We start from the raw sequence: 26,789 nt of genomic DNA, 5'->3' as shown, positions 1-26,789 counted from the left end.
AAGACCACAATGCTTCGCTCGTGTATATTCGGGTTCTACTCACATCTTCCGCTAGTGTGATTCCTGATTATCATTTGATGAAATTTATATAAAAAAAAACTCCAATGTTTCAATTTTTTAATAAAATTTAATAAACTTAGTTAGTCTAATGAATCCTATTTCCAATCAACTGTAAAGTTATACTGCTTTACCAAAGCAACACCAAGATGCGTACGACCCGTTGGGAGGGCGAGTGAAGAAGGGTACAGGAGGCGAATACATGGCAAATTTTCATTTTTTTCGATTTTTTTCACTTCTATTCGATTCTTTGTGGGGTTTAATTATACCCTAAGCATTCATGGGCTACATACAGCAAGCATTAATAAAGGGGAAGTAAGCAATTGGACAAGCCTCAAATGATTGAAAGGTTCCCAAAATCTATCAAAGGCTTTTCTGACGTTTTTATGACGTTAGCTAAAATTTACCTGACGTTTCCCTATAATCATTAAAGATCCAATTAATCCCGATAAATAGACAGGTCATTAATTGTCGGAAGCTTTAACACTTCTTATGTCTTATAACTACTGTTAAATGACCTGTATTCTGTCTTATTTTATTTTAAGAAGTTAATTTTTCCTTGTAACAGAATGTACTAAACAGAGCTACGTTAAGCGTCGAAATAAACTGTTATTTCAACCCATTTGCAAATTTTAAATTCGAAAAATGTTGATTTCTTTAATACAAAAATTGAACCTTCATTTTCTTAAGAGGGAGTGGAGAATGTATGACAAATAACATTTCGATTCTCATTTTGCTTTTCAGTTCTTGGAAAAAGTGATGCAGGCTCTGATATCTTTGGGTCCAGTTGTAAAGTCGTTTCTACGAATCATGAGGAAATATTTCAATATAGGCATGGGAGAATATGGAGTGCCAAACGTAAGTAACGATTACACATAATTGATTGCAAACGCTCATATGAAAAATCTTTAAAATGATTTTGTAATTAAATATTTATTTTTCTTGTCACTGTTATGAATATAAAGTAGAATTAATATTGCTTTCCTAATAATTTATGTGATTTATTTTTTCATTCACTTATTGATGACATCTTTGAGTGGTGAAGTTAAGACTCTACAGCCTCCTTCAAACATGAACATTGATATATTATTTTCGTTCCATGAAATAGGTTATCTCTGTTATCTACGAAAAAATTGTTTATTCCTTTAGGCATTTATTGTGTTTCAGACACTAAAACGAAGCCTTGCAATTAGCGAAATTGCTTAAGATGGTATGGGCAATTTCGCAAATTCGCTACAATATTGTGCAGGTATCGTGTCTTTAGGATGAATTATGTATTATAATAATTACAAATTTTGGGACATAGCATATTGGACTTTATTAGTGAAAATATTAATCATTATTTATTTGAAATTATGAACTCATATTATTATCATTAAATCAATATTGAAGTCACTTTTTAATTACAATTTCACCAGTTTATTAACAGTTCAATTATATTAGAGACACGAAAGCATTTCAATTTTATGTTGACTTGTTCTCTATGTTTCTTAATGAACAAAACTACAGATTGTTTCCTTTGCCCACGTAGTTTGCAGTTTCATCATATACGTTCAATTTCATCGAACTGGAAGCGAATGACCTGAGGAATGTCTGAGAAAACCATCTAAATGGATTAGAGAAGGACGAGTTGAAGCTTAATATTGTAACGACGAAGATGTAATCGGGCGGAATCATAAATTTGAATTTAGAAGTCCGAATCTTGCTCTAGCCTATATAGATGATTATCTATTCTTCCCTTTGCTATAAAATTTCACGAGAATGTTTTATCAGTTACAAAAGTATTCTTTCTCGGCTAAGTTTATCGTCGCTGAAATAACTGTATTCTCATGTGTACCGTGTTAGACCCAAGTTCACACTGTTTCTGTCACTTACCGATTGGAAGAAAGGAGACGCACCAATGGAGACACAAATATCCACCAAAGGAGCCATTGCTGGAGGACAACAGAACTAAGAGGCAAGTGCACGTGGAAATGACATTTCACTTCCCCGTCAGCATCACAGTCTTCTAAAAATTTACACGTGTTCTGTTTTATTTAAAAAGGAACCCATTTCCGATACCATTGTTTATTGCTCTACCAATTTTAGGTTTCAAAATTTTGTAACAGCTTTTCAGTTCAGAAATCACCATCCTCTAAATTAGTTCAGAGCAATTAGAGCAAAAAAGGACAAAACTGTACATTAAAACAACTGAAACCTTTTGTAAAATGATTATGATGCTCTATTCAACAACTCAGGGAAAGTCCCAACATGTTACCAGTCGGGTTTGATCAATACGGCCGCCATATTGGGTAGCCTATTTTCAACGCCAAAAGTTCTCGGGGAAATCATAGCATTTACTTAACTGTCTATAATACAGGTTGTAAATACAGCAGAAATAAAAGTTATGCCTTGTTGAAAAGATGTTCACTTATTTTTTCTTATTATGTGAAAATTGAGAAAATTTATATTTTACTTTATGTGAAAAGGTGAAATTCTGCAAAACTTCACAGAACAGAAGTGAAAATTTGAGTTTTCGGACTCTTATTAGTTATTACAATGTCGTAGGGAGAAGAAACATAAAATGTGTACACTCCGCATAAAAAATTGCGCCACCTAACGCCGTGCAATTAGGCCACCCAATATACACCTTTTTATCCCAAAATCGTGTCTGGTAAACAGACCCCCTCTCTCTTCTCGTTCCTTCTACCCCATACTTAAATTAGCGAACAACATGAATGCAATTCTAATTTCAAACTATACATGTATTAGTATCGATAAAATGAAATAACAAATCCGAGACGAAACAAGATCCATAAGTTGATTTAAGGAGAAACTGATACACATACAGTGAAAAATTGAAACCAATAGATGTCTATTACACACAGGTTTAGAAATGAGGCGGAGAGATAGAGAGAAAGAGAGAGAGAGAGAGAGAGAGATAGAAGGCTAGAGAAGAAGAAAAACAAAAGGGAGAATAGATAATAATGTCGAATTTTAAACTTAATAAGAAAAAATCTAACATTATAAAGTTCCGTTAAAGGAAATCCAACAGTAATATAGGAATAAAGTTTGTTTATATATATTTTTTCAGTACTAATTGAATAGCAAAATAGAGGATGCTTGAAATCCATTATGTCTTCTTCATAAAGGATAGCATACTCAATTTCCAGTAGAGCTTTAGATCTCACAGACACATCTAAGATAATGTCAACAGTTTAACACATGCTTTGTTTCCGCGTGGTTTGGTTGTAAATTAATTAGTAATCATTGGACGCACTGATGCAAACCACATTCTAGTCAACCCAGTAGGTACCGTAGGTTCATTGCAGACTACTAATGCCAAGTGAACAATAAAAGAAAAAAAAACGAAAAGAAAAAGGAAGAAAGAAAGAAAGATACATTTTGAATGACTGCTATTTTATTGGTAAATTTTTATCAGAAATATCCCATATTAAGAGTCCAAACCTTATCATAATAAAAAGTTACAAATGTTCAAATGGAAAATTGGATGTTCCTTATAGATGTAGCAGAACTTGCATGTTTCAAATTTCAACATGAATAAATCACATTGAATTATAGAATGGAAATAAATTTGTGTCGAACTAGTATAAATAAAATTCTGTCTTCAAACAACTAAAGAGGTTGCCATTTTCTAGTCTTTTCCGAAGATTTATCTGTTCCGAACATCCAGCATCACTTTCATCTCTTGCGGATATAACGTTGTAATTTGCACAGATACAATGAACACGCTAGAGCTGAAACGGACCATAGTGTCAGTCGGATGATGTTGGTTCGCTTATGGACCACCACTTGGTCGAGGATTCAAAGCCGTAGTGACCCGGTAATTCGACTGAGACTCGGTAACCTAGATGATAAAAAAGATACTTCGATTATTCCCTTGCGTTTAAACAGTATTTCTTTTAGAGATGACCAGCACTGGAGATATCCCCCGAGCACAAAAACTCGACGCTGAAGTTGCCAGTTAATCACCAGACCAGGTCTATCGGTCTCCTGCTCCGGTTTAACTTTGGAATATGCACACGCACAAGTGAGTGTGTGTGAGGGAGGGGGGGAGAAGTGAAAGATGCAAAGACGGGATCGGGAAACGTCAAGAGAGAGAGAGAGACGAATATAAATATGAAACATACTTATCACTATAGTGTATGATGAAGAACGCACACACTGTTTATTCTAATTCTCGCCAGTGATGCTTTGTAAGTTCTACAATATAAGATAAATCTCTGTTTGCAGCCATTATTTTATGCGAAAAGGTTATGCTATGTGACGGGAAATCGAACCCAGATTTTCCGCTTGGAAGTCTGTTACTTTACCACTACACCACCGATTGGTTTACCCAAATTTTGTCCAACAAATGCTGTAATATTTCTTTCTGAGAGAGATAACACGAAACTGTTTACTGCAGATCAATGAAGTGTTTCGAATGTCTGGTAAATACCTTGCCCTTTCCCAATCAACATTATCGTCTCTATCATGATAAAGCTTTTTACTTCCGCATTCTTGAACATTGCACGTCTAATATGAGAAATCTATTCTTCACTGTCACTTTTTTAAAAAAATGCAACTTTGGTGTGAACTGGATTCGAACCTAGTCTTGCCAGCTGTATTAGTCATAACTCCATTACGTTAGCGCTACACTATTATCTCACCTGAAACTAGAACACAAGTATTCCTTACTTCAGCCCTGATCATTGAAGCGATCGAGCTTCTTCCTGTAAGGTTATTTGCACCTAAGTGCCCAACGAAATTATTGCCCAAGAAATTATTGCCCACTAATAAAGGAAACCATATTCAATGCAAAAAATACAGAAATAAAAACATATGATGCAGTAATTTCATCGTGCAAATTCAAAAGGACGCGAATAATAATAATAATAATAATAATAATAATAAAGTAACTGTGATTTATAGTCTCTTGAACCACCCGACTGATCTCGATCAACTATTCAACATTGATAATGTTCGGGCCTGGGAGTATGTTCATCTATTCGTTTTGATGGTGTTATTTAGAGGAGGGGGAGAATGGAAAATATAAAAACTAAAGAAAACTTAATTAGTTTTGAATCAAAGGACCAATCTGGATGAAGTTTGCAACATACATTACGTTTGTGCATGGATTGCTTTTATCCGTTTATTTTAATGGAGGAATGTAGGGAAGGGGAGGACGGGGAGATATATAAAAATCGATGGAAATAAATATAAATGTGAGTATGTTAAAGAATTAATAAGTTTTGAACCACCGGACAGATCTGCATCAAATTTTCAACATGGATGAAGTTCGAGCCTCGAGTGGTTTTCATCATATCACTTTGACGGTAACGCCTATGGAAGTGGTGGGGAGGCGAAAGATATATAAAAATAAATAAAACTTAATAACTCTTCAACCGCGCGACCTATCCCGGTCAAATTTTTAACATAGATGAGGTTCGGGCCTGGTATGGTTTTTATTGTTTCACTTTGACGCTAGAACTTAGAGAAGGGGAATGAGAAAGGAAGATATATATATATATATAATTTAATAAGTCTTAAACCACCGTACCGGAGATAGTTTTCCTCATATCATTTTGATGGTGTAACTAAAGAAAGGGAGAAGGATAGCAATATTTAAAAGAGAACGGAAAATGACCGATATTAGTATCGAATCTATAATTTTTGGAATCGCTGAGATGAACAGTGACATATCTGTTTTTTAAATTCAAATTCAGCTCGCAACATGGAGGAGGGGCAGACATATAAAAATGACCAATATCATTGTCGAATTCATAGTTTTCCGGGTGGCTGAGATGAACAATGACACTGAAGACGTCGCGCTCCGCAACATGGGAAGGGGAGGATTATGTAAAACTCATCGAAAATGACCGATATCAAAAACGCTTTATTAATAGTAAAACGTGAATGAATAAGGGAGCATACTATTATTTTTTCTCAATTTAGCTCAGCAAACCGGCCAATTGTTAATAATAATAATAATAATAATAATAATAATAATAATAATAATAATAATAATAATAATAATAATAATAATAATAATAATAATAATAAAGTAACTGTGATTTATAGTCTCTTGAACCACCCGACTGATCTCGATCAACTATTCAACATTGATAATGTTCGGGCCTGGGAGTATGTTCATCTATTCGTTTTGATGGTGTTATTTAGAGGAGGGGGAGAATGGAAAATATAAAAACTAAAGAAAACTTAATTAGTTTTGAATCAAAGGACCAATCTGGATGAAGTTTGCAACATACATTACGTTTGTGCATGGATTGCTTTTATCCGTTTATTTTAATGGAGGAATGTAGGGAAGGGGAGGACGGGGAGATATATAAAAATCGATGGAAATAAATATAAATGTGACTATGTTAAAGAATTAATAAGTTTTGAACCACCGGACAGATCTGCATCAAATTTTCAACATGGATGAAGTTCGAGCCTCGAGTGGTTTTCATCATATCACTTTGACGGTAACGCCTATGGAAGTGGTGGGGAGGCGAAAGATATATAAAAATAAATAAAACTTAATAACTCTTCAACCGCGCGACCTATCCCGGTCAAATTTTTAACATAGATGAGGTTCGGGCCTGGTATGGTTTTTATTGTTTCACTTTGACGCTAGAACTTAGAGAAGGGGAATGAGAAAGGAAGATATATATATATATATAATTTAATAAGTCTTAAACCACCGTACCGGAGATAGTTTTCCTCATATCATTTTGATGGTGTAACTAAAGAAAGGGAGAAGGATAGCAATATTTAAAAGAGAACGGAAAATGACCGATATTAGTATCGAATCTATAATTTTTGGAATCGCTGAGATGAACAGTGACATATCTGTTTTTTAAATTCAAATTCAGCTCGCAACATGGAGGAGGGGCAGACATATAAAAATGACCAATATCATTGTCGAATTCATAGTTTTCCGGGTGGCTGAGATGAACAATGACACTGAAGACGTCGCGCTCCGCAACATGGGAAGGGGAGGATTATGTAAAACTCATCGAAAATGACCGATATCAAAAACGCTTTATTAATAGTAAAACGTGAATGAATAAGGGAGCATACTATTATTTTTTCTCAATTTAGCTCAGCAAACCGGCCAATTGTTAATAATAATAATAATAATAATAATAATAATAATAATAATAATAATAATAATAATAATAATAATAATAATAATTATTATTATTATTATTATTATTATTATTATTATTATTATTATTATTATTCGTGTACTTTCGAACTTGCAGGGCGAAATTGATTCATAATATGTTTTTATTTCTGTAATTTTTCCTGGATTGTATGTTGTTTCCTTTACTAGTGGGTAATAATTTCTCTCTAGATCATCGAATAAATGAATTTCGTTGTGTATTAGGTGCAAATAACCTTACAGGAAGAAGCTTGATCGTTCCAAAGAACAAGGCTAAAGTAAGTAATATTTCGCTTATAGTTTCAGCTGGCATGATAGACATTCGTGCTCGTGCCTTCGAGCAGCTCAAGTCGGAAAGCCTGCTGGGAGCATAATTCATAAGATTTTCACACATTGGTGGTGTGGTGAACTTAGTGAAATCTTTTTTGCCTATTACGGGTAGTACGTTTGCTATTTGTGGTGATACCAATTCCTGTGTCTAGAAATTTGAGTGTCATGTCTTATAAGAATTACAATACAAATTTCTGTTCGATAAGCGTTATCGAAGTTCTCGAACTAATTCCAGTCAAGTTTACCAATGGCTGTTAGAGAAGTTTCCTCGCCTGTTTGACCAGATTTGTGCTCTTCAACTTCATGAAGAAACTTTTAGTATTTATATTCAGTTTAAATCACTCACAGGTTATGAACAGTTTGCCTTGACAGTGCCTGAGACTGTGCCCTTTAATAATGTGGATGGTAACGTCAGTACAGTACGAATTTTACCGTCTGAGGATCCTGTAAAATTGGTGCGAGTTTATGATTTTCCCTTGGGAGCTCCAGTGCAATTATTGGAAAAACATTTTCGTGCCTATGAATACGTAAGGCGAGTAGAACGACAATTTTGGGCGGACCCGTTTCCTACAGGCATTGGCAGTGCTGTGCGAGTCATACATATTGAGCTAATGAAGCATATTTCGTCTAGATTGATAGTTCAAGGTTACAAAGTGAATGTTTCATATGATGGTCAGCCAATTACTTGTTTTTTTATGCCAGAGCACGTCACATACAGTGTCTAATTGTCATTTAAAGAAGACGAATAATGCTATGGGGGAAAACCGCCCTCGCCGCTAGTGATTATGACTGAATTGGGGAAAGTATGGCGATCTAATCCGCTTCCGGCATCTTCCGATCACGTATGTGACGAACCAAGTTTATCTAAGACTGGGTTTGCAAAGGATAACAGTGTTCCCGACGAATCTCAGTATCCTGCTTTACCAACGAGATCCGTCGCGCCTTTACCATTACCCACCATGTCGTCAGCATTGGAGGAGAAAAAATCTCGGTGTCTGAGCAACAGCCCTCAGAGTTGCCTCTGGTCTCTACGATACATTCGGAGAATCTCAAGAATGCAGATGTGACAATGTGTCCGAGTGAACCCTCCCCCCTCCCAGGGTCTTGATTCTCTTAGCAATTCTGTTATATCACCCAGTGCTACGTTGATTGCCGTTGATCCACCTTCCCAACAAAAACGCCGAAGGGTATCTAGGTCAACTACAAAAAAGAAAGAACATACAGCTGTGATTGGTGGTTTTCAAGGTGCGATACAGTCCAAGTCACGTGACCACAGTCTCAAATACCTTGCTACGTCAGATTCCGAGATATAGCGTGCCTGCCTAGTGTGTTTGTTTTTTCTTATTTCCTCTTTCAGTTCATGAGTGTTTTACAGTTGCATTGAGTTGTGTGTTTAGCAAGGTGAAGATTCCTTTTTCAATTTTTTATGTGTCATACATTTATTGTCTACTGCAGTGTTTTTCTATGGGCGCTACAAGTAAGTTTTCGTTTGTACTGCTGTTAGTGTTTTTGTGTGGGAGTATAGCGTAGATAAATGCTTTTACTTTAATTACTCTCAACATTAATAGAATTAGTTCTGCACAGAATCTCGCGTTATTACAACCATTTATTGAACGGAATCGTGCAGATGTCTATTGTTTAACTGAAGTCACTTTTCATACTTTTGACTTTCTCTCTGACTATAATGCTATAGTGAATTCTGAAAAAAACACTGGTGTAGCGTTGTTAGTACGAAAGGGTCTACATTATGACAGGGTTATGCTATCTCAGGATGGGAGACCCATCCGTTGCTATATTCACGGTATATGTATTATATGCTTATATGCCCCTAGTGGATTTCTTAAAACACGAGAGAGGGAAGATTTTTTTCCAGTGTCATTCCATCATTGTTACCTCCAGGTCCCTAATTCTTGTTTATTAGCCGGCGATTATAATGCGGTGATCGACGCACGTGATTCGCTCACACCATCACCTCCCTGTCATGCCTTAGTTGAGTTGGTGAGAGTTCTTAAACTCCACGATGCTCTTTTAGATCTCACTCTAAGCATGCAATGACATACACGTGTACTACGACACAGAGTCGCTTGGATAGGATTTACGTCGATGCTAGCTTAAGTAAAGTTGTCCTTGATGTTCATACAAGGCCTTTATCGTTCTCAAATCATGCAGCTGTATTAGTTCATTTTAAACTGCCTTTTTTTCTTCCGGCGGGAGGGGACGTTCATACTGGAAGATCAACAACGAAGTGATGTTAAGAGACGACACTGTTGAAGAGTTTACTGAGCGTTTTAAGTACTGGCGTAAAATGCAACGTTATTTTCCAACGGATACTGCGTGGTGGACTACTTATTGAAAACCCAAATTCCGTAGTTTCTTTCAATGGAGAGGGAAATTCTCCCAACAGCATGATCGTCAGCTATATGAGCTTTGTTATAGAGCACTATGTGACCTCTGGGCTGCACAACCGTCTCTACTTAATCAGGCTTGTATTAACGATATTAAACGTAGAATGCGTCAAACCGATTCTCGAGTATCGTTGCAGGCGTATTTTTAAGAAGATCTATATCATTGTTTTCCGGAAGAATCGTCTTCATTGTATCATGTGGATCTCCTGTTTCGACAGCGACGAGCTACATGTATTGAATCGTTAGTATTGGCCAATGGCGATACCATTTCCGACCCTTTACAGATTTTACAAGAATTTACGCGTATGTCGCCCTTACGAGCGCGTCGAATTCGGATTTTCTTTTTGCTCCTGATTTTCTATCAGCCCTTCCCCGGCGGCTGACAGAAGACAATTGTCAGGCTTTATTGCCCCGTATCACTGCTGACGTAATCTTTGCGGTTCTCAATAAGTCTAAGGGACGTAGTTCTCCCGGCATAGATGGCTTGAGTGTATCTTTTTACCATCATTACTGGCCTATTCTTAGTGGTACACTTGTGACACTTTTTAATTCCTGGTTGGCTAATGCTATTACTGCTGTTGTAGCACTTATACCCAAATCGTCCAAGGCGCAGGTTGTGGCTGATTACCGATCTATCTCTTTATTGCCAGTCGATTTGAAATTATTTACTAAAGTTCTTACAGCCCGATTACGACCTATCATACAGAAACTTATCAGTCCGTATCAAGCAGCTCTGCACGAATCGTATAACATTCAATTCACCCTTCTTACTCTTCGAGATCTATTTGCATACTTTCAGTCTCGCGGTGTTCCAGCAGGAGCGTTAGCAGTAGACCTAGAGAAGGCTTATGATAGTGTCGATCACAATTTCCTTCGTCTAATCCTAGACGCTTGGGGTTTTCCCGCAGCTTTCTGTCAAGTAATTTCGAATTTATACGCCACCGCCACGTTTCGTCTCCAAATTAATGGACATCTATCTGACCTCATTCGCTTAAAGCGAGATTTGCGCCAGGGCTGTAGTTTAAGCTCTATTGTGTTTTCTTCAATTATAGACCCTCTCCTCTATCGATTGGCGTTTGTGTCTCCCCCAGGCCCTACCCTCTTTACTTGTCAAAACATCTATTGTTTCGCTGATGATCTGACTATCACAGGGGTCGACGCGGTTGCTCTTCAGGGTGTCCTTTCGTTTCTCAAGCGATTCTCGAGTTGCTCTGGCCTTCAGTATAATGAAAAAACCTCAAGTCTTACAATTTCACGGATTTCAGTTACCCATTCCTACCCCAGATACGCAGACTATACCACATGTTACGTCCTTAACTATTTTAGGCATTCCATTCACATCACTTCCCACTTCCCACTATGAAGAAGTTTGGCAACCTATCCTTAAGCAAATTCGTGGGTTATTCTTCTCCGTCCGTTTTCGTAGACTTCATTTATGGCATCGCATTCAATTTATCAATATATAAGTGCCATCTAAGTTGTGGTATAGGGCTCGGGCATTTCCCCTCCCTGAGATTTACGCAAAACGATTTGAATCCCTGTTCCTTTGGCATATATGGCGGGGTTACTATTTTCGCATTCCCAGAAATGTCATTTGCCTCCCACGTTCCCGAGGTGGTTTAGGTTTAGTTCATATCCGTCTCAAATGTCAAACTCTCTTCATGGCAGATTCCTTCGTGGGTCTTTTATCCGTCGACTCTATTACGAACCATTGGTTTAGCTGTTTTTGGCCGGAGTACGATCACCCTGGCAATACCCCTTTTATTCAATTTGCCGATCAGTGTCTGAAATATGTCTTGATCTTTACTCGATATTGGACTTATGCCGGGGTGACTTTGGTCCCTCAGCAGCACAATGCTCGCTCATTATATTCTGTTCTCTTCACATTGTCCTCTCAGCCGACTCAGTTACGAGTAGTACAACAGTTTCCACATATAGAGTGGCAGCAAGTGTGGGGTAACATTTGGAACCCAATCTTACCTTCCTATATGCAAGTGTTATGGTTTCAAGTAGTCCATCAACTTATCCCGACACGTGCGCAATACAACGAGCACCAGATGCTTTGTGTACTATATGTCGTTCTAAGGACACTTTCGCTCACCGGTTTACAACATGTGAGGGAGCGCCGTGATATGGAACGCCTTGCAGGTGATGGTGGGTCGGATCACTCGTCGTCCGAGTGCACAGTTTGAAATTGATCATATGCTTCTGCCGGACTTTAATTTTTTCCCTCCACTAAGCATCGTACAGTGCTTTTGCTGCTAGCAAGCACTTTACTATATTTCAGCGGCATATCACGTTACTGGATGCACGCACTTATTTTGATTTTCTTCAACGTACACGCCGGAAATGTTATTCTCCGGAGCAGCAAAGGATTTCTTTTATTAGGTTTTCAGAAGTGCTTTTGTCATGAAATAAAGTTCCTCTCTCGTGTTTTTATGCATTTATCTATTTCTAGTTCTACGCATTTATAGTTGTAAACCTAGAATTGGTCATTTTTATTTTTATGTCTAGAGATTTTTTTTGCATAGACTCAGCTAGTTGAGTCCCTTTTGTATTTCTCAAGAAGGTAATAATAAAACTGATAGTGTAGCGGTAACGTAATGGAGTTATGACTAATACAGCTGGCAAGCATAGGTTCGAATCCTGTTCACACCAAAGTTGCATTTTGTACAAAGTGATAGTGAAGAATAGATTTCTCATATTAGACGTGCAATGTTTAAGAATGTGGAAGCAAACAGCTTTATCATGATAGAGACGAATGTTACGAATTTTGGTTGGGAAAGGGCAAGGGATTCACCAGACATTCGAAACACTTCATTGGTCTCCAGTAAACACTTTTCGTATTATCGTTCTCAGAAAGAAATATTACAGCATTTGTTGGACAAAATTTGGGTAAATCAATCGGTGGTGTAGTGGTAAAGTAACAGACTTCCAAGCGGAAAATCTGGGTTCGATTTCCCGTCACATAGCATAACCTTTTCGCATAAAATACTGGCTGCAAACAGAGATTTATCTTATGTTGTAGAACTTACAAAGCATCACTGGCGAGAATTCGAATAAACAGTGTATGCGTTCTTCATCATACACTATACTGATAAGTATGTTTCATATTTATATTCGTCTCTCTCTCTCTCTCTCTGTCTCTTTCTTGACGTTTCCCGATCCTGTCTTTGCATCTTTCACTTCTTCCCCTCTCTCTCTCACACACACACGCACTTGTGCGTGCGCATATTCCAAAGTTAAAACGGAGCAAGAGACAGATAGACCTGGTCTGGAGAATGTAATTAACTGGAAACTTCAGCGTCGAGTTTTTGTGCTCGGGGGATATCTCCAGTGCTGGTCATCTCTGACAGAAATAATGTTCAAACGCAAGGGAATAAGCAAAATATCTTTTTTATCATCTGGGCGACCAAGTGGTGGTCCATAAGCGAACCAACATCATCTGAGTGACACTATGATCCGTTTCAGCTCTAGCGTGTTCATTGTATCTGTGCAAATTACAACATTATATCCGCAAGAGATGAAAGTGATGCTGGATGTTCGGAACAGATAAATCTTCGGAAAAGACTAGAAAATGGCAACCTCTTTGGCTGTTTGAAGACAAAATTTTATTTATACGAGTTCGACACAAATTTATTTCTATCTTATTATTCCATGTGATTTATTCATGTTGAAATTTGAAACATGCAAGTTCTGCTACATCTATAAGGAACATCCAATTTTCCATTTGAACATTTGTTACTTTTCATTATGATACGGTTTGGACTCTTAATATGGGATATTTCTGATAAAAATTTACCAATAAAATAGCAGTCATTCAAAATGTATCTTTCTTTCTTTCTTCCTTTTTCTTTTCGTTTTTTTTCTTTTGTTGTTCACTTGGCATTAGTAGTCTGGAATGGTAGATATGACCTACGCTACCTACTGGGTTGATTAGAATGTGGTTTGCATCAGTACCTCCAATGATTACTAATGAATTTACAACCAAACCACGCGTAAACAAAGCATGTGTTAAACTGTTGACATTATCTTAGATATGTCTGCAAGATCTACAGTTCTACTGGAAATTGAGTATGCTATCCTTTATGAAGAAGACATAATGAATTTCAAGCATCCTCCATATAGCTATTCGAATAGTCATAAAAAATATATAAAAACAAACGTTATTTCTATATTACTGTTGGATTTCTCGTAAGGGAACTTTATAATGTTAGATTTTTTTCTTATTAAGTTTAAAATTCGATTATTATCTGTTCTCCCTTTTCTTCTTCTTCTTCTTCTCTCGCCTTCTCTCTCTCTCTCCTTCTCTCTATCTCTCTGCCTCATTTCTGAACCTGTGTGTAATAGACATGCGTTGATTTCAATTTTTCATTGTATGTGTATCAGTTTCTCCTTAAATCAACTTATGAATCTTGTTTCGTGTCGGTTTTGTTATTTCATTTTATCGATACTAATACATGTGTAGTTTAATTGCGTTCATGTTGTTCGCTAATTTTAGTATGGGTGAGAAGAAAGGGGGAGAGAGAAGGGGTCTCTTTATCAGACACAATTATGGGATAAGAAGGTGTGTATTGGGTGGCCTTACTGCAGGGCGTTAGGTGTCGCAATTCTTTTGATGCGGAGTGTACAAAATTATTGCGTATACACTTCCCAGTAGGCACATTAAAAACGGACATTAAAAACGGCCTTCTTCCCAACGGACATTAAAAATTCATAATATTAATATCCTTTGAAATGGGACTTTTAAATTAGATTCAGGCAATGCAATAAATTTTCTCTTGGCCCATATTGTAAAATTTTCACCTGTGCATCCACAAGTTTTGAGTGAAATTATCAGTAGGTAGATATTTGAAGAGGCTTCAATATTCTCTACAAACCTAGACTTTGGCTTCTTTGCAGATAGGAAGAACGGAAAATTTTCGATAATTTGAGGGAAATTATATATATATATATATATATATATATATATATATATAAATCACCTACAATTCACTGCAACAGATTTTGCAGGTGAAATGCCCGTAAGTTAAAAATGTTGCCACTGCCTAAACCACCTGAACTGTTTACAGTGCATATTTTTTTTCCTTATTTCGCGGCTATATTGGATGCACGATCAATTTGTTATCTATTTGTATTATTTTCCTCACCTACTAGTGGTAATGGACCTTTACATCAAATGTCGTTTTTGTAGTACGAGCTGTTTGGTTCAGGATTTTGTTCGGCCTTATTGGTTTTCACATGGCGATATTTTGAACCGTTTAATGGTCTTCGTACACGTCTAGTAATACTATACTTTCATAGTACAATTCGTTTTCCAGACACAAATCGTTGACACATTGACATTTTGATCGTCCATATTGGGTTCAATACGTCAACGAAATTTCAAACCAATAGATATGTAGTGTTCATACATATATCAATCTGCAAAACATAAGTCAATCTGCCCATGGGAAGTGGTTGAGAGGTTGCTTGAAAAAGTCGATTTGCATGACCTTCTGGCAGCCATATTGAATTTACCCTTTGCTGTCGTCCAGTCATATTTCACCAGTATTCCTTCGTGGCCTTCTATCTAAATATTTGCACAGTTTCCGGATCCCGAATTCTTGGTAGAGAACCTTTAGTTTTGAGTCTTTTATCAGGTGTAGCAATGGTGTGGTGTAACATGGACTCTTTATGCTTGTATTGAAATTTATTCAATGATTGTTTATGTTCCATACCAACTTTGAAGTCCGCTGCTCCTGAAATCCTGCTGTATCTTATCTCCTATTCGTGCACCGATGACTGTGAAGAAGTTGTGAGCGCCGGAGAGGTACGTTAAGATTCTCAACCAAGGTATGTACTTGAAGGGCATAGATGTACCAACAGGGACATAGAAGATGAAGTGGAAGTGGATGGAGATTTGCTACTTCCCGAAAAGGAAGATGTGAGTAATATCGAAGAAGAAACATTCCAAGATGCCAAACATACTCGTCTGGAACACGAGTAGTGTGATATATCGCATGCTATACCCTGATAGACACCTCTATGACCTGCTATTAGTTCACGTCAAGTATAACACCATTTATGCGAAATGTACATTTCAGAAAGTTCATGCTGTAGGATGTACGCAAGATATTACCCGAGGCATGTATCATTTGTCAAGATGAGCTGTTGGATATGCATCACTCTAGATCGCGATCGACGTCTTTATAGCTCACTCGACTGAGTAGCATACTCGACGATAACCACACGTTTAACGGGCCTGATTAGACGGCTAATGACAAATCATAGAGGTGTATGTCAGGATATGGCATGCGAAATATCACACTACTCCTCTTGGAGAGTAGGTTACGGATTTATGTCCCTATAGCTTCCCTATAGATCTCGGTATATATGACAAAATGGCTGAAATATGTTTGTATACTAATTATTTATGTCATTCTGTGAGAAGCGTGTCAAATCTACCTAAACAATATTCTAGAGGTCGCTACAAGTAATTTCCTCTATAGGTCAATAGGGTAGCTCAATTGTATTGTCGGACGCCCTATTTCAGGGTGAATTAGGCCCGATGGAATTTTTGCAAGCATATTCTACCATCACATTAGAAGTATTTTCTGAAAATATATAGGTTGACCCCAGATTTCATGTCCCAGAACCGCGTTCATCCCGTGTGAGAAGAATTTAACCAACAATTTGCACACATTTTACGTTTCTTCTCTTTAAAATATCGTAATAACTAATAAGGATCCAAAAACTCACTTTTCATTTCTCTTCCGAGAAAGTTTGTAGAATATCCATTTTTCCCTCTCGGGAGTGTGTAAATTTCACCAATTTACACAGAAAAACAACAACTAATCAAATATCTTTTCAACAAGGTATAGTTTATATCTCTGCTGTGTTTAAAAAATGTGTTAAAGTAAATGCTATGGTTTCCACGAAAATTTTGGCCTTGGAAATAGGCTATCCAATATGGTGGCTATAGTGACCAAACCCGACGCAGGATTTTTTTGAACTTTCTCTGAGTTGCTGAATAGTATCATGATCATTTTAGAAAATATTTCAGTTATTTTTTGAATGTCCAGGTTTAAACCTAATTGCACTGTACTAAATTCCCTCTCAGTTTCTGAGCTTCTGGATCTGGTAAGACATAGCATGCACAATATTATTTGCGAACGCTTATATAATTAGCAGAAGAGAACGAAACTTGCAGCAAAGATATTATATAATGCACACAATATCTACATACGGGTGTATAAACTTCATAATTTTCACCCAGTGTTATAAATAAAATGATAGCAGTAATTATGTCGAGTTTAAATCAATGCAAATGTATTAATTATCACATTAGTAAGCATATGATTCTTTTCAGTTACCCTTGACTTTTCCTGACGAAAATATGTTACGTATAGAATTAGAATGATTTCTGAAACGGATGTAAGTAGTAGAGAAGCGAACGTAATTTCATTCAATTGGATAGTCTAGGAGGAAAGCCACGTTGAAATAAGAAAAACTCACTTTAAAATTGAATGGACTGTCCAAATGCATACTATTAGAACATTTCTTATGTAAACATATACGAACTGTCAATGTTTTTGAAATGTCTGGTTCTTAGAAAAGACTGCTTTAAACTATTCAAAATTTCTCTCACTCTAGGATGGGTGAATCACTATTTCATATTTTTCTCCCTTCGACTCTTTAATTGTAAAAGTATTGTCTTCTAAAAGAAAAATAAGAACAAAAACATAAGTCATCATAGTTCACAATTTTGTCATCGTGTTTCCGGTATGGTGAACTTTTCATGCAGTGAATAAGGGCATTATCATAGGGTGAAGCACTAGAATCAAATGATAACCTGTCTAATTGTTTATAGTATTGTCTGAAAATGGTTTAGACTTTAATTATGATTCATTCATCTTACAGACGAACTTAAAACAAACGAAAATATCGTAACAACATTTGAACCGCTTGGATGCCAAGTGACCAGAGTCCAAAAAATGTAAAGAGAGAGTGATCCCTTCATTCACTTCTATGCATGGGTACCATTTTAAGATTTTTGTAAAAATAACTTATAAAAGCATAAACTATATAGCTATTGCTTTGGTTGCCAAAATAATAGACATAAATTTTTCATGAGGTCTTGAACTTAATTTCTCTCCTGTAAAATATCAATTTTGGACTTAAGCCTCCTATGGAATCCAAGCAGACCATTCAATTAGCGACACATCAAATGCACCTAGGCAATAGCTATATTTAATTCCTGTTTAGGGCTTTCTCCTAGTCAATTGCTTCAGTGTAGATAGCTTGCTTACTAACAGATTTGTATTTGTAGTAATGTGTTATTATTTGTTAAAAATCCAGTGACGTACACAAGGGAAGTTATCTATCTATCCATCTAGAATCTCTCTCTCTCTCTCTCTCTATATATATATATATATATATATATATATATATATATATATATATATATATATATATATATATATATATATATATATATATATATATATACGAAACTCACGTTAGGGAACTACCTGAATCACTTGGTCATCCGTGATACCAGTAATAACTCTTAAGGTTCGTATAGCCACGTTACATGATATACTCATATACTATTCATATAATTGGCACTTTCTACAATGAAGTTACATAAACGTACTTACCACTCTCGGAGGAAGAAAACATAATGAATTTCACATTTTGTGCGTTAGTGGGGTTTCCTCTCAAATGATGTGTTATCGTCACGCATAGTATTTATTGAATAGATTTATCTATCAAAGTGACCTATCGGTCTATATGGAAAGATTCGAAACAAAACCAGGAATGTATGAAGTTATCTTGGACACACCTTTGAGACAGAAAAAGGGTGTTTCCCTTCGATTTTATGAACAGCCGAAAATCTGTCGGGAGAACAAAATGTCTCTTTTCAATGGCGGGTAAAAGTAGTCTTATTGATTTTACAAGTAGATTTTCATTAACACAACTTTGAAAAGGAATAAGTTGTACCTCACACTTGACAGGTTAATAATTAATTGGTAAAATGGAAAGTGGTAATAAACGAAGTGATCTAAGAAACGTATTCAAGCTTTTATATAAGATAAATTTTATTTCTTTCTTTAAAAACATAAATTACTCAAAACAGTGTTGGTAAAAACAGTAAAAAATTAGAAAAAAATTTTGTTCAAATTCAATTTCTGTTCAATTTCTCAAATAATATGTTCGCTTTTTCTTTCTCAGGATCTTAACTTTGAACCAGATGAAGACCCTCCTCTGGGTAATGAGTATGTACTCCTCCGTCAAAACATTATTAGATTATTTTCAATGGTATTTGAAGTTGCGAAAGCTTTTGCTGATGTAAGTATTAACATCCATTGGTATAGTCCTGAAGTTTTCAAGTTACTCGTACTTTCGTTGATGTTATTAATATTATTATTTCTGATACCTACTCTTTCTGATTATTGCACATATCTAGAGAACAATTGTGACTTTGATGATTCCATGTAAATAGTCAAAAAAATCTTAAATCAATTCTTCATCACATCTGACATGCCACGTTTTTCGAAATACACGCTTGATACATGTAGTCTATTTCGAGTTGTCACATTGGCTGTCATCTTCTCTTTTTAATATTAAGACACTTTTCGCTATCAGAAGATCTTATTAGATTAATGGACACTGCTAAAAAATGATAATGCATAGTTACATGAGTACACAAGGGTGGGACGAGTACCGATACGATATGAACTATTCTATCTTCTATGTTTTTATATTACATTGACTCTTTCAGTTGGCTGTGTGTTTGAAAAAGTAACGTCATGGGTATTAATCATCACGTCTACGATGTAACTAGTATTTTCAAAAAGGTATACTGAACAAGTGTCTTCGTAAATATTGCCATTATATTGGACGTATCTTTATTACTAGCCGGGCCGCGGTGGCTCAGTGGTAGAGTGTTCATTTCTGGTGCGTGGGGTCCCTGGTTTGATCCATTCCATTTCATTCATTTACCGTCTCCTTTAACCTACACGGCATAAACGTGGAACGTAAAACTGAAAAATTTCATTTCATTTCTTTATTATTAGCAGTAATGGCCATTCTTGGCACGGGGAGATGATTGTGGAAACTACTTGAACCCTCTTTCCACATTAAGATATGCATTTCAATGAAAATGTAATAAAAAAAATCCATGATCCGTCCCCATCACTCTTTCTCACTTTCCATGCCAATGGAGCTAAAATTGGACTTAAACGGTACCGTGCCGTTTCTCATCTCAGTTACTCCATAAACTATGGATTAGACAATTACATTGGTCATTTCATATTATTTTTGCAAGTCATCCTCTTTGTATCTCCTGCCAATAGGAATGGATTTGGAATAAAACAGTATCTGGTATGTCACTATTTATCTCGGGGATCCCGAAAATATGAATTCGGGACTAATATTGTGTGTTTTCAAGACCTTTTATATGTCACTCCTCTCTCTCCTTTATAAGCGTCTTCCCTAGAATATTGCAACGAGAATGTCACTATTAATATCAGGATCTCAAAACCTGTAAATTCCACACTAATATTGGTTGTTTTTGATTATTTTTACATGTCGCCTCGTTTTCATCACATAAGAGTATTAGGTGTGTCTTACTTCAACAATATTTATTTCTTGATTGTAAGTCGTAATGTTTCAAGTTCGATAAATTGCTCCAGGCTATCCAGAGTTATGCTGAAACACACACACATACATATATTCATAAATGTATTTATAATATGGATATAAAATGCCTCCTTTAAAAAATGTTCAAAAACCCTCTCATGTTTAAGTTTAATTTTAATAAGAAGTTTTTATACCGAATATTATATTTGTAGCTTTAAGGGTTCGTGATGGACTCTTTTTTTTTACATAAATTATTATCTCCACCTCCCGTTATGATATGAATGTTAATCAAAGTAACATGATAAAAATCTAACTCGAAGTAGGTGATTACTATGACAACAAAATCAAAGCAATCAGTTCAACAGTTTTCCTGCGATTCGATTACCAACAAGGTTACCTTCATTTTATATATGGTATTTTAGGGCAATACGTGTAAGTTGAGGAAACGGTTTCCTTAAGTACAAGATGAAAAGAGTGATTTCAAAAAAAATCAACAAAAGTTTTTCAAATTTAAAAAAAAGTTTCAAACTAAAATTTCCAAACCAATATTTTAAAACTAAAAATTGTCAACTCATAATTTTCTAAATTAAAAATTGTCAAATCAAAATTTTCAAACTAATTTTTCAAACAAAAATTTTAAAATTAAAAAACTTTAAACTCTTTCCAAAGTAAAACATTTCAAACAAAAAATTTCTAATTAAAAAATTTCAAAGATTTCCAAACTAGGCCTATAAGAATGTAAACTAAAATTTTCAAACAAAATTTTGGTTCAAATTATTTTCAACGGTAAACTATGATTCAGATTTTTAGTTCAGAAAAAATCATATTTACTTTTTCGGCACTAGAATTTTGTTCAGAGAAAAAAATCTGTTTTGAGAATTTTAAAAATTTTAGTCGAAAAGTTTTGGATAAGAAAGAAAATTCTGTTAAAAAATTTCAATCTTAAATCCTTGGTGGAAAAACATAAATTAAAACCAATCACCGTCTGTTATGAAACACATGTAAAATTCTTGATTTTCAATCTCCGTTTTCATAAATACGTAAGAAAGGCTTTGATAGGGTCTTTTTGAAGAATGTTTTCTGGCTGTGCACAAACTTCACACGGACGTTGTATAGCTTGGTCTTCAATACAATTGTACCATACTTGTTTCACCACCAGTAAATTTGGCTTATGAATGAACATGTCATCATCAAATGCAGTAATCTCCTGAGTTGCCTCAATATCATCAAACACAGCTTGGCTTTCTTTGCATGAAACAGTGATGGAATTCGGAATTTTAATTGTGTCGTATCAGGCATCATGTAGCATTGGTGGGACAACGAAACGTGTTTATGACACACACTACAAAAATAGTTTCTACAATGATACCATATTTTACCTGTATGTACAGTCCGCGGCATAAAATTTGTTACAAAAATTCTAAGTCCAAATGAATAACAAACTCTTGCCCAGTTTTCTTATGCATTCCCGCAATACATGTATCAATCGATTAGTTGCTTCTAGTATTTATTCCAACTCCTCCCCGTCCTCCACCTCTCCTTGTCTAAAGCAGTGTGTGTGACGTAGTACACTCTTTCCATTCAGCTGAAAAAGAAACAGGAATCAAGTTTACAACGTTATAGCTTTAAAACAGTCTTTTCCATTCGTTTGTTCTGAAATATTTTTAAGAGCCTAAATTAAAGGAAAGTCACACAATCTTCCCAGAGCTTCATAAAAATCTTTAGTTTCATTCTTTTCTTTCTTTAAAGAGTGCAAGCTAGTAAGATGCTCCCTAAGAAATCTATGGAAATTGCCAAGAGCTCTAAAATATCTACGAACAGAAACGAGTTTTATTCAATGATTCATTGAATTTCTTTTCAGTAAGTGCAAGCAAATGTTTCAGGGGCGTCATTTGGGCAGGACAAGAGGGTGTAATTCCCCCTCTCTTGAGCTTCATAAATATGTATTTTTTGATCAAATGTATAGTAATACACTAATAAAAAGTGAAAATCTTATGTTGCCGGAGAATCTCTTCCTTCCCCCCCTCCCCCCCCGAATAAAGTCTAAAAGACACTGGTTTTAAACACAAACCTATAGAGTTACGAGAGCACATTGCTAAAGAGCTTGCATTTGGTTTCAAGAGTCGAAGGTTTGATCTCAAGCCATATGACGTCCTGGGTGATATTGTGAGAGAGAGAAAGAGAGAGAGAGAGAGAGGGGGATTCAAGTATGGAGACAGAGAGGGATGATTTGTATACAAAGATTTAGAATTGGGGAAAAATGATCGGACACATTGGTATTATGACGAAAATTCTGATTTTGTGAAAGATAAGTTTTCGAACTGCGAGGATCACATTAGGCAGTTGTCGAATTAATTTGGAGAACTCTTTTTAGAGCATCAGATGATTACGAAAGGAGAGAAAGATCTTCAGAACTGAGGAATTAAGATTTTAAAAAATCTGGTATCGGCGAGGTGTTTCGAACCACGAACCTTGTGGTTATCGAACCATGACTTTATCCATTCTGCTACGGAGAATTCTATTACTCGCTCACATACGTTTCCTTTAGCTGCGTTGAAAGCTACCTTAAGGGGATATTCCAAAAGTTGACTCGGTTGATGCGCCATTCAGTTAGGACGTGAACCTCTTGTAACTTAGTTACAATGTGCAAAATGAACTTCCTCTTCTTCAGGACACTTTTTTAACCTTTAAAATTTGTTACTATTGTTTTAATTTACATTTGATAGAACCATCTGATAAAGTAGTGCCAAGCCCTGTGCATCATTGTCTGTTAGGTTAATGGTTAATGTAAGTTACTCCTACGTGCATGGTCCGAGCTTCCAATCAAGACCATTCTTATTGATTATTTTCTTTGAGCTGCGCTCATAGTGTATATTCCACAAGTTCAATTTTGAAGTAATGTAGTCACAGCTAGTTTAATTCGAAATAATTTTCCAATATTATATTTGTTACGAAATTTACATGGCACTCCTCACTGTTTGTAGTCCTGCATAAATGCAAAATTGTTTTAAAAGTATATTTTACTTTCAAGTTTTATTGTTCTTTTAATTGTCCTTCAACTTTATTTTATAATTATTTTCCATTTCTTAATTATAACATATTTTGTATTTATATTGTATTCTATGTTACACGTTTAATATTTACATTTTATGTCTTACCTTTGAAGAGGAGCTTTTGACAATTCAGAGCAGCAGGGACATACAAAGGATGCAGGCCTTTGCAATCAAGAGCTTTTGCCCCCACGAAATCACTACTTTTTTCTGTAAATTATATCTAATTTTAGAGATGGTGATAGCAGGGGCGATTCCAGGGGAGTGTGTTTGGGGTGATCGCATCCCCCAGAATAGGGAACATTTTATACTTTTTATTTTAAAAATAAAACATATCCTAAGTATTTTTCATCTTTGTATTATAAACGTAAATTAGAACCTAAAGTCGATAGGCCTTACTTTCTTAAAAAAGTTAATTCTACAGAAGAGCTCTTTCTCATTTTCTATTTTTTTCGTTTCTTTCTTTTATTTTCTTTCTTTCTTTCTTTCTTTTTTCTTTTCTTTTTTTACAATCCGCTCTTACCTTGATTTGACTTCGAACGACCGCCCCTCCCAAACAATCATCCTGGATCCGCCCCTGATGATAGACATTTTAATAAAATATGCCCTCAATCGCTGAAATAAATTTCTGTCTACGGCTCTGCAAAACAGTGACGATTTTAGGGAGTGATCAGTTAGTAATGCCTCCCTGGAGCAACGACACTTCCCCAGAAGTCATATCTCCGATAATTCAGAATGTGATTTGTGCATTATCACTTTTCACTCTCAGTGTCTTGAAACGCACCAAAAAGGAAATGTTCTGAAGTATTTACTGGTTCTCCCTATGACCCCATTTCAATATGGCCAACCTTGGACATATACACATCTGAAATATCACCTTTTATGTCAGTGATCCCGAAAACTATCCATTCAACACAAATATAGGATATTTTCGATTCTTTATTCCTGTCACCCTCCCATTGTCAAGTCAAAGCCAACCAAGGCTTATTTTGGACTTACGCAGCATCCACAGTGTCACTTTTCATCTTTGCACATGAATTCGACAATAATTTCGTTCGTATTTGACTACTTTTACATGTCACCTTCAGCTCTTGGTAGGGATTTTTTCAGTATCTCGCCCCCACAACTATGGAGAAATTTCAACCAACTAAGTATAATTATAAATTATCATCTAAACACAACAGTACGGGTGATCTTTTTCGCAGAGGAATTCGTTAACTACTGCTTCAATATCAATGTATTGGCTTTTTTTGCTGTCCATGCTGATGATTGCCAAAGGGCTAAACTTCATCTGCATTATTGTGCAATGAATATGGGTTTTAGTGGTTTAATTTACTGAATACTCGCTTAGATGTTGCTCTCGTCACAGAAAAAGTGATATACAGTTATAAAAGAAAAATGAAATGAAATATCTAATTTTTACGTCCCATGATTATGGCGACTATAATAATGGAGAGAGTAATGGTTAGAAATAAATGAAATTGTTTAATGAAAAAAATGGGAGGAAACGGTAGAAACCCGAGGACACTCATGCACACGGTGTTTGTCCATAATAAAGTTCATTCGGCGTGAGCTGGGATCGAACCAAGGACCCCATGCACCATAGGTAAAGTTATAAAAGAATAGGCGTCTAAACAAATACGGAACACTACTATCAATGAGAGTTATATAAGATTAGATTTTTTGTTATTTCATTCTAAGTTAAAATTTCAATCAATCTTGTTCTTCATTACTGTTCGAAAACTTAAAGTTTTTGCTGCAAGGACGTAATAAATCTTTTCAGTAGACGTCGCAGTCCCCTCCACAGCTTCTTTTTCATGTAAGGCTAAAGTAGTCTCATTTTAGGCATCGAGGAAAAATAGTGGAATTACGAATTTTCAATGGGCCCCGTTTTACTCTGGGTTCCCTCAACGCACTGCCGTTAGTTACGTCACTGTTCAGGATGCATGATGCAGCTTCTGCTTTTAGGAATACTTTCTAAGGCCGTACGAGTTTTTTTTAACTGCTGTGTGAATTAAGTTGTATTTGCTAGAAGTGTCGGTTAAAGGAAACTAAAGATCCTACACTCAAACACAAATAATCTCTTTCGAAACTCTAATGGAAAACGAAACGAATCGTCCTAAACATGTTACGCTTTTGAAGAGAAAAAGAGCAAAGCAGTAGTTGCACATACGCTTAATGGTGTTTCTTGGATACAAATTTATAACTTACAAAAGTCATGTTCACGTCATGGTGTGATAGATGAAGGGTTAGTAAAAGGAATTCTTACGCTGGTGGTCGTGGGTTCGAATCTCTGCTCCTCTTGTTACTTTTTTCTCTTAGCTACACTTAGTTTGTGCATTCCAAACCTCGAAGTTTGGTTTGGATTATTTATGAAAGCAGGTAGAGAAATAATTGTAGTCGAAATTAGTTTCAAATATGAGATTATAATTACATATTTTGTCTTTAACTTATTACGTATCAATTTTTATATCAAATTTTCCAGTCTTTATTTAATTCATCTTCCGGTGTAATACAATGAACCTTTGCAGAGCGACGTCAGTCGGACGAAAGTACTATATTCCATTGTTACTCTAATATACCTAGGTATTTGTTCATATATTTATAAATTGTTTAGTAAGTAAAAACTTATGGCGGTCCACATTATGTCATATAATAGACCGTACGAAGGCGGACATAGCAGAAGGCGTATTGCAAATATCCCTGGTGATAAAAAGTAGGGGTCTTCTTCACTAGATTCGAACCACTGTTACAGGCGGTTTTGGTTTACATAGCAAGCATAATACCACTCGGCCACCAAGTCTCGCACGTTAGCCTCTTTATTAATGCAGAACATACTGAGACATTTACATTCACTGGTGTCGCGTAAAGTATTTCATAAAATTTTGTTAATAAGTGGGTCGAATTAGGTAGCCCTCGAGAGGGCTGATGGTGTTGTGGGCGAGCATTTATTAATAGTGTGTATAGTCCCCTTGGGACTAGATTATAGCTGCCATACACCGTGGCATTGAATCCACCAGGCGAGAGATATAGCGTTGGGTGCAACAGATCGACCACGCATCTTCAACACGCTCCCAAAGACCATTAGATGTTCGTGGAGGATTTTTCGACCAGGTTTCCCGGAATGTCCTTGCAACAGAGGCCCACATATTTTCAATAGGGTTCAGATCTGCT

General features: G+C 36.0%; 1 protein-coding gene across 1 annotated transcript in view; it reads left to right on the top strand.

The window, feature by feature from the left end:
- LOC145681564 (uncharacterized) overlaps nucleotides 1-26,789 on the top strand; it is a 136,605-nt gene that overhangs the window by 56,653 nt on the left and 53,163 nt on the right. The window contains exons 4-5 of the mRNA XM_081753202.1: nucleotides 802-915; nucleotides 19,156-19,272. Coding sequence (XP_081609328.1) covers nucleotides 802-915; nucleotides 19,156-19,272 — 231 coding nt within the window. The remainder of the gene's footprint in view (nucleotides 1-801; nucleotides 916-19,155; nucleotides 19,273-26,789) is intronic.

Source organism: Thermobia domestica, chromosome 3 (assembly GCF_964235325.1).
Source record: "Thermobia domestica chromosome 3, izTheDome1.hap1.1, whole genome shotgun sequence".
NCBI lineage: Eukaryota > Metazoa > Arthropoda > Insecta > Zygentoma > Lepismatidae > Thermobia > Thermobia domestica.
This window is presented reverse-complemented; position numbering and strand designations above follow the sequence as displayed.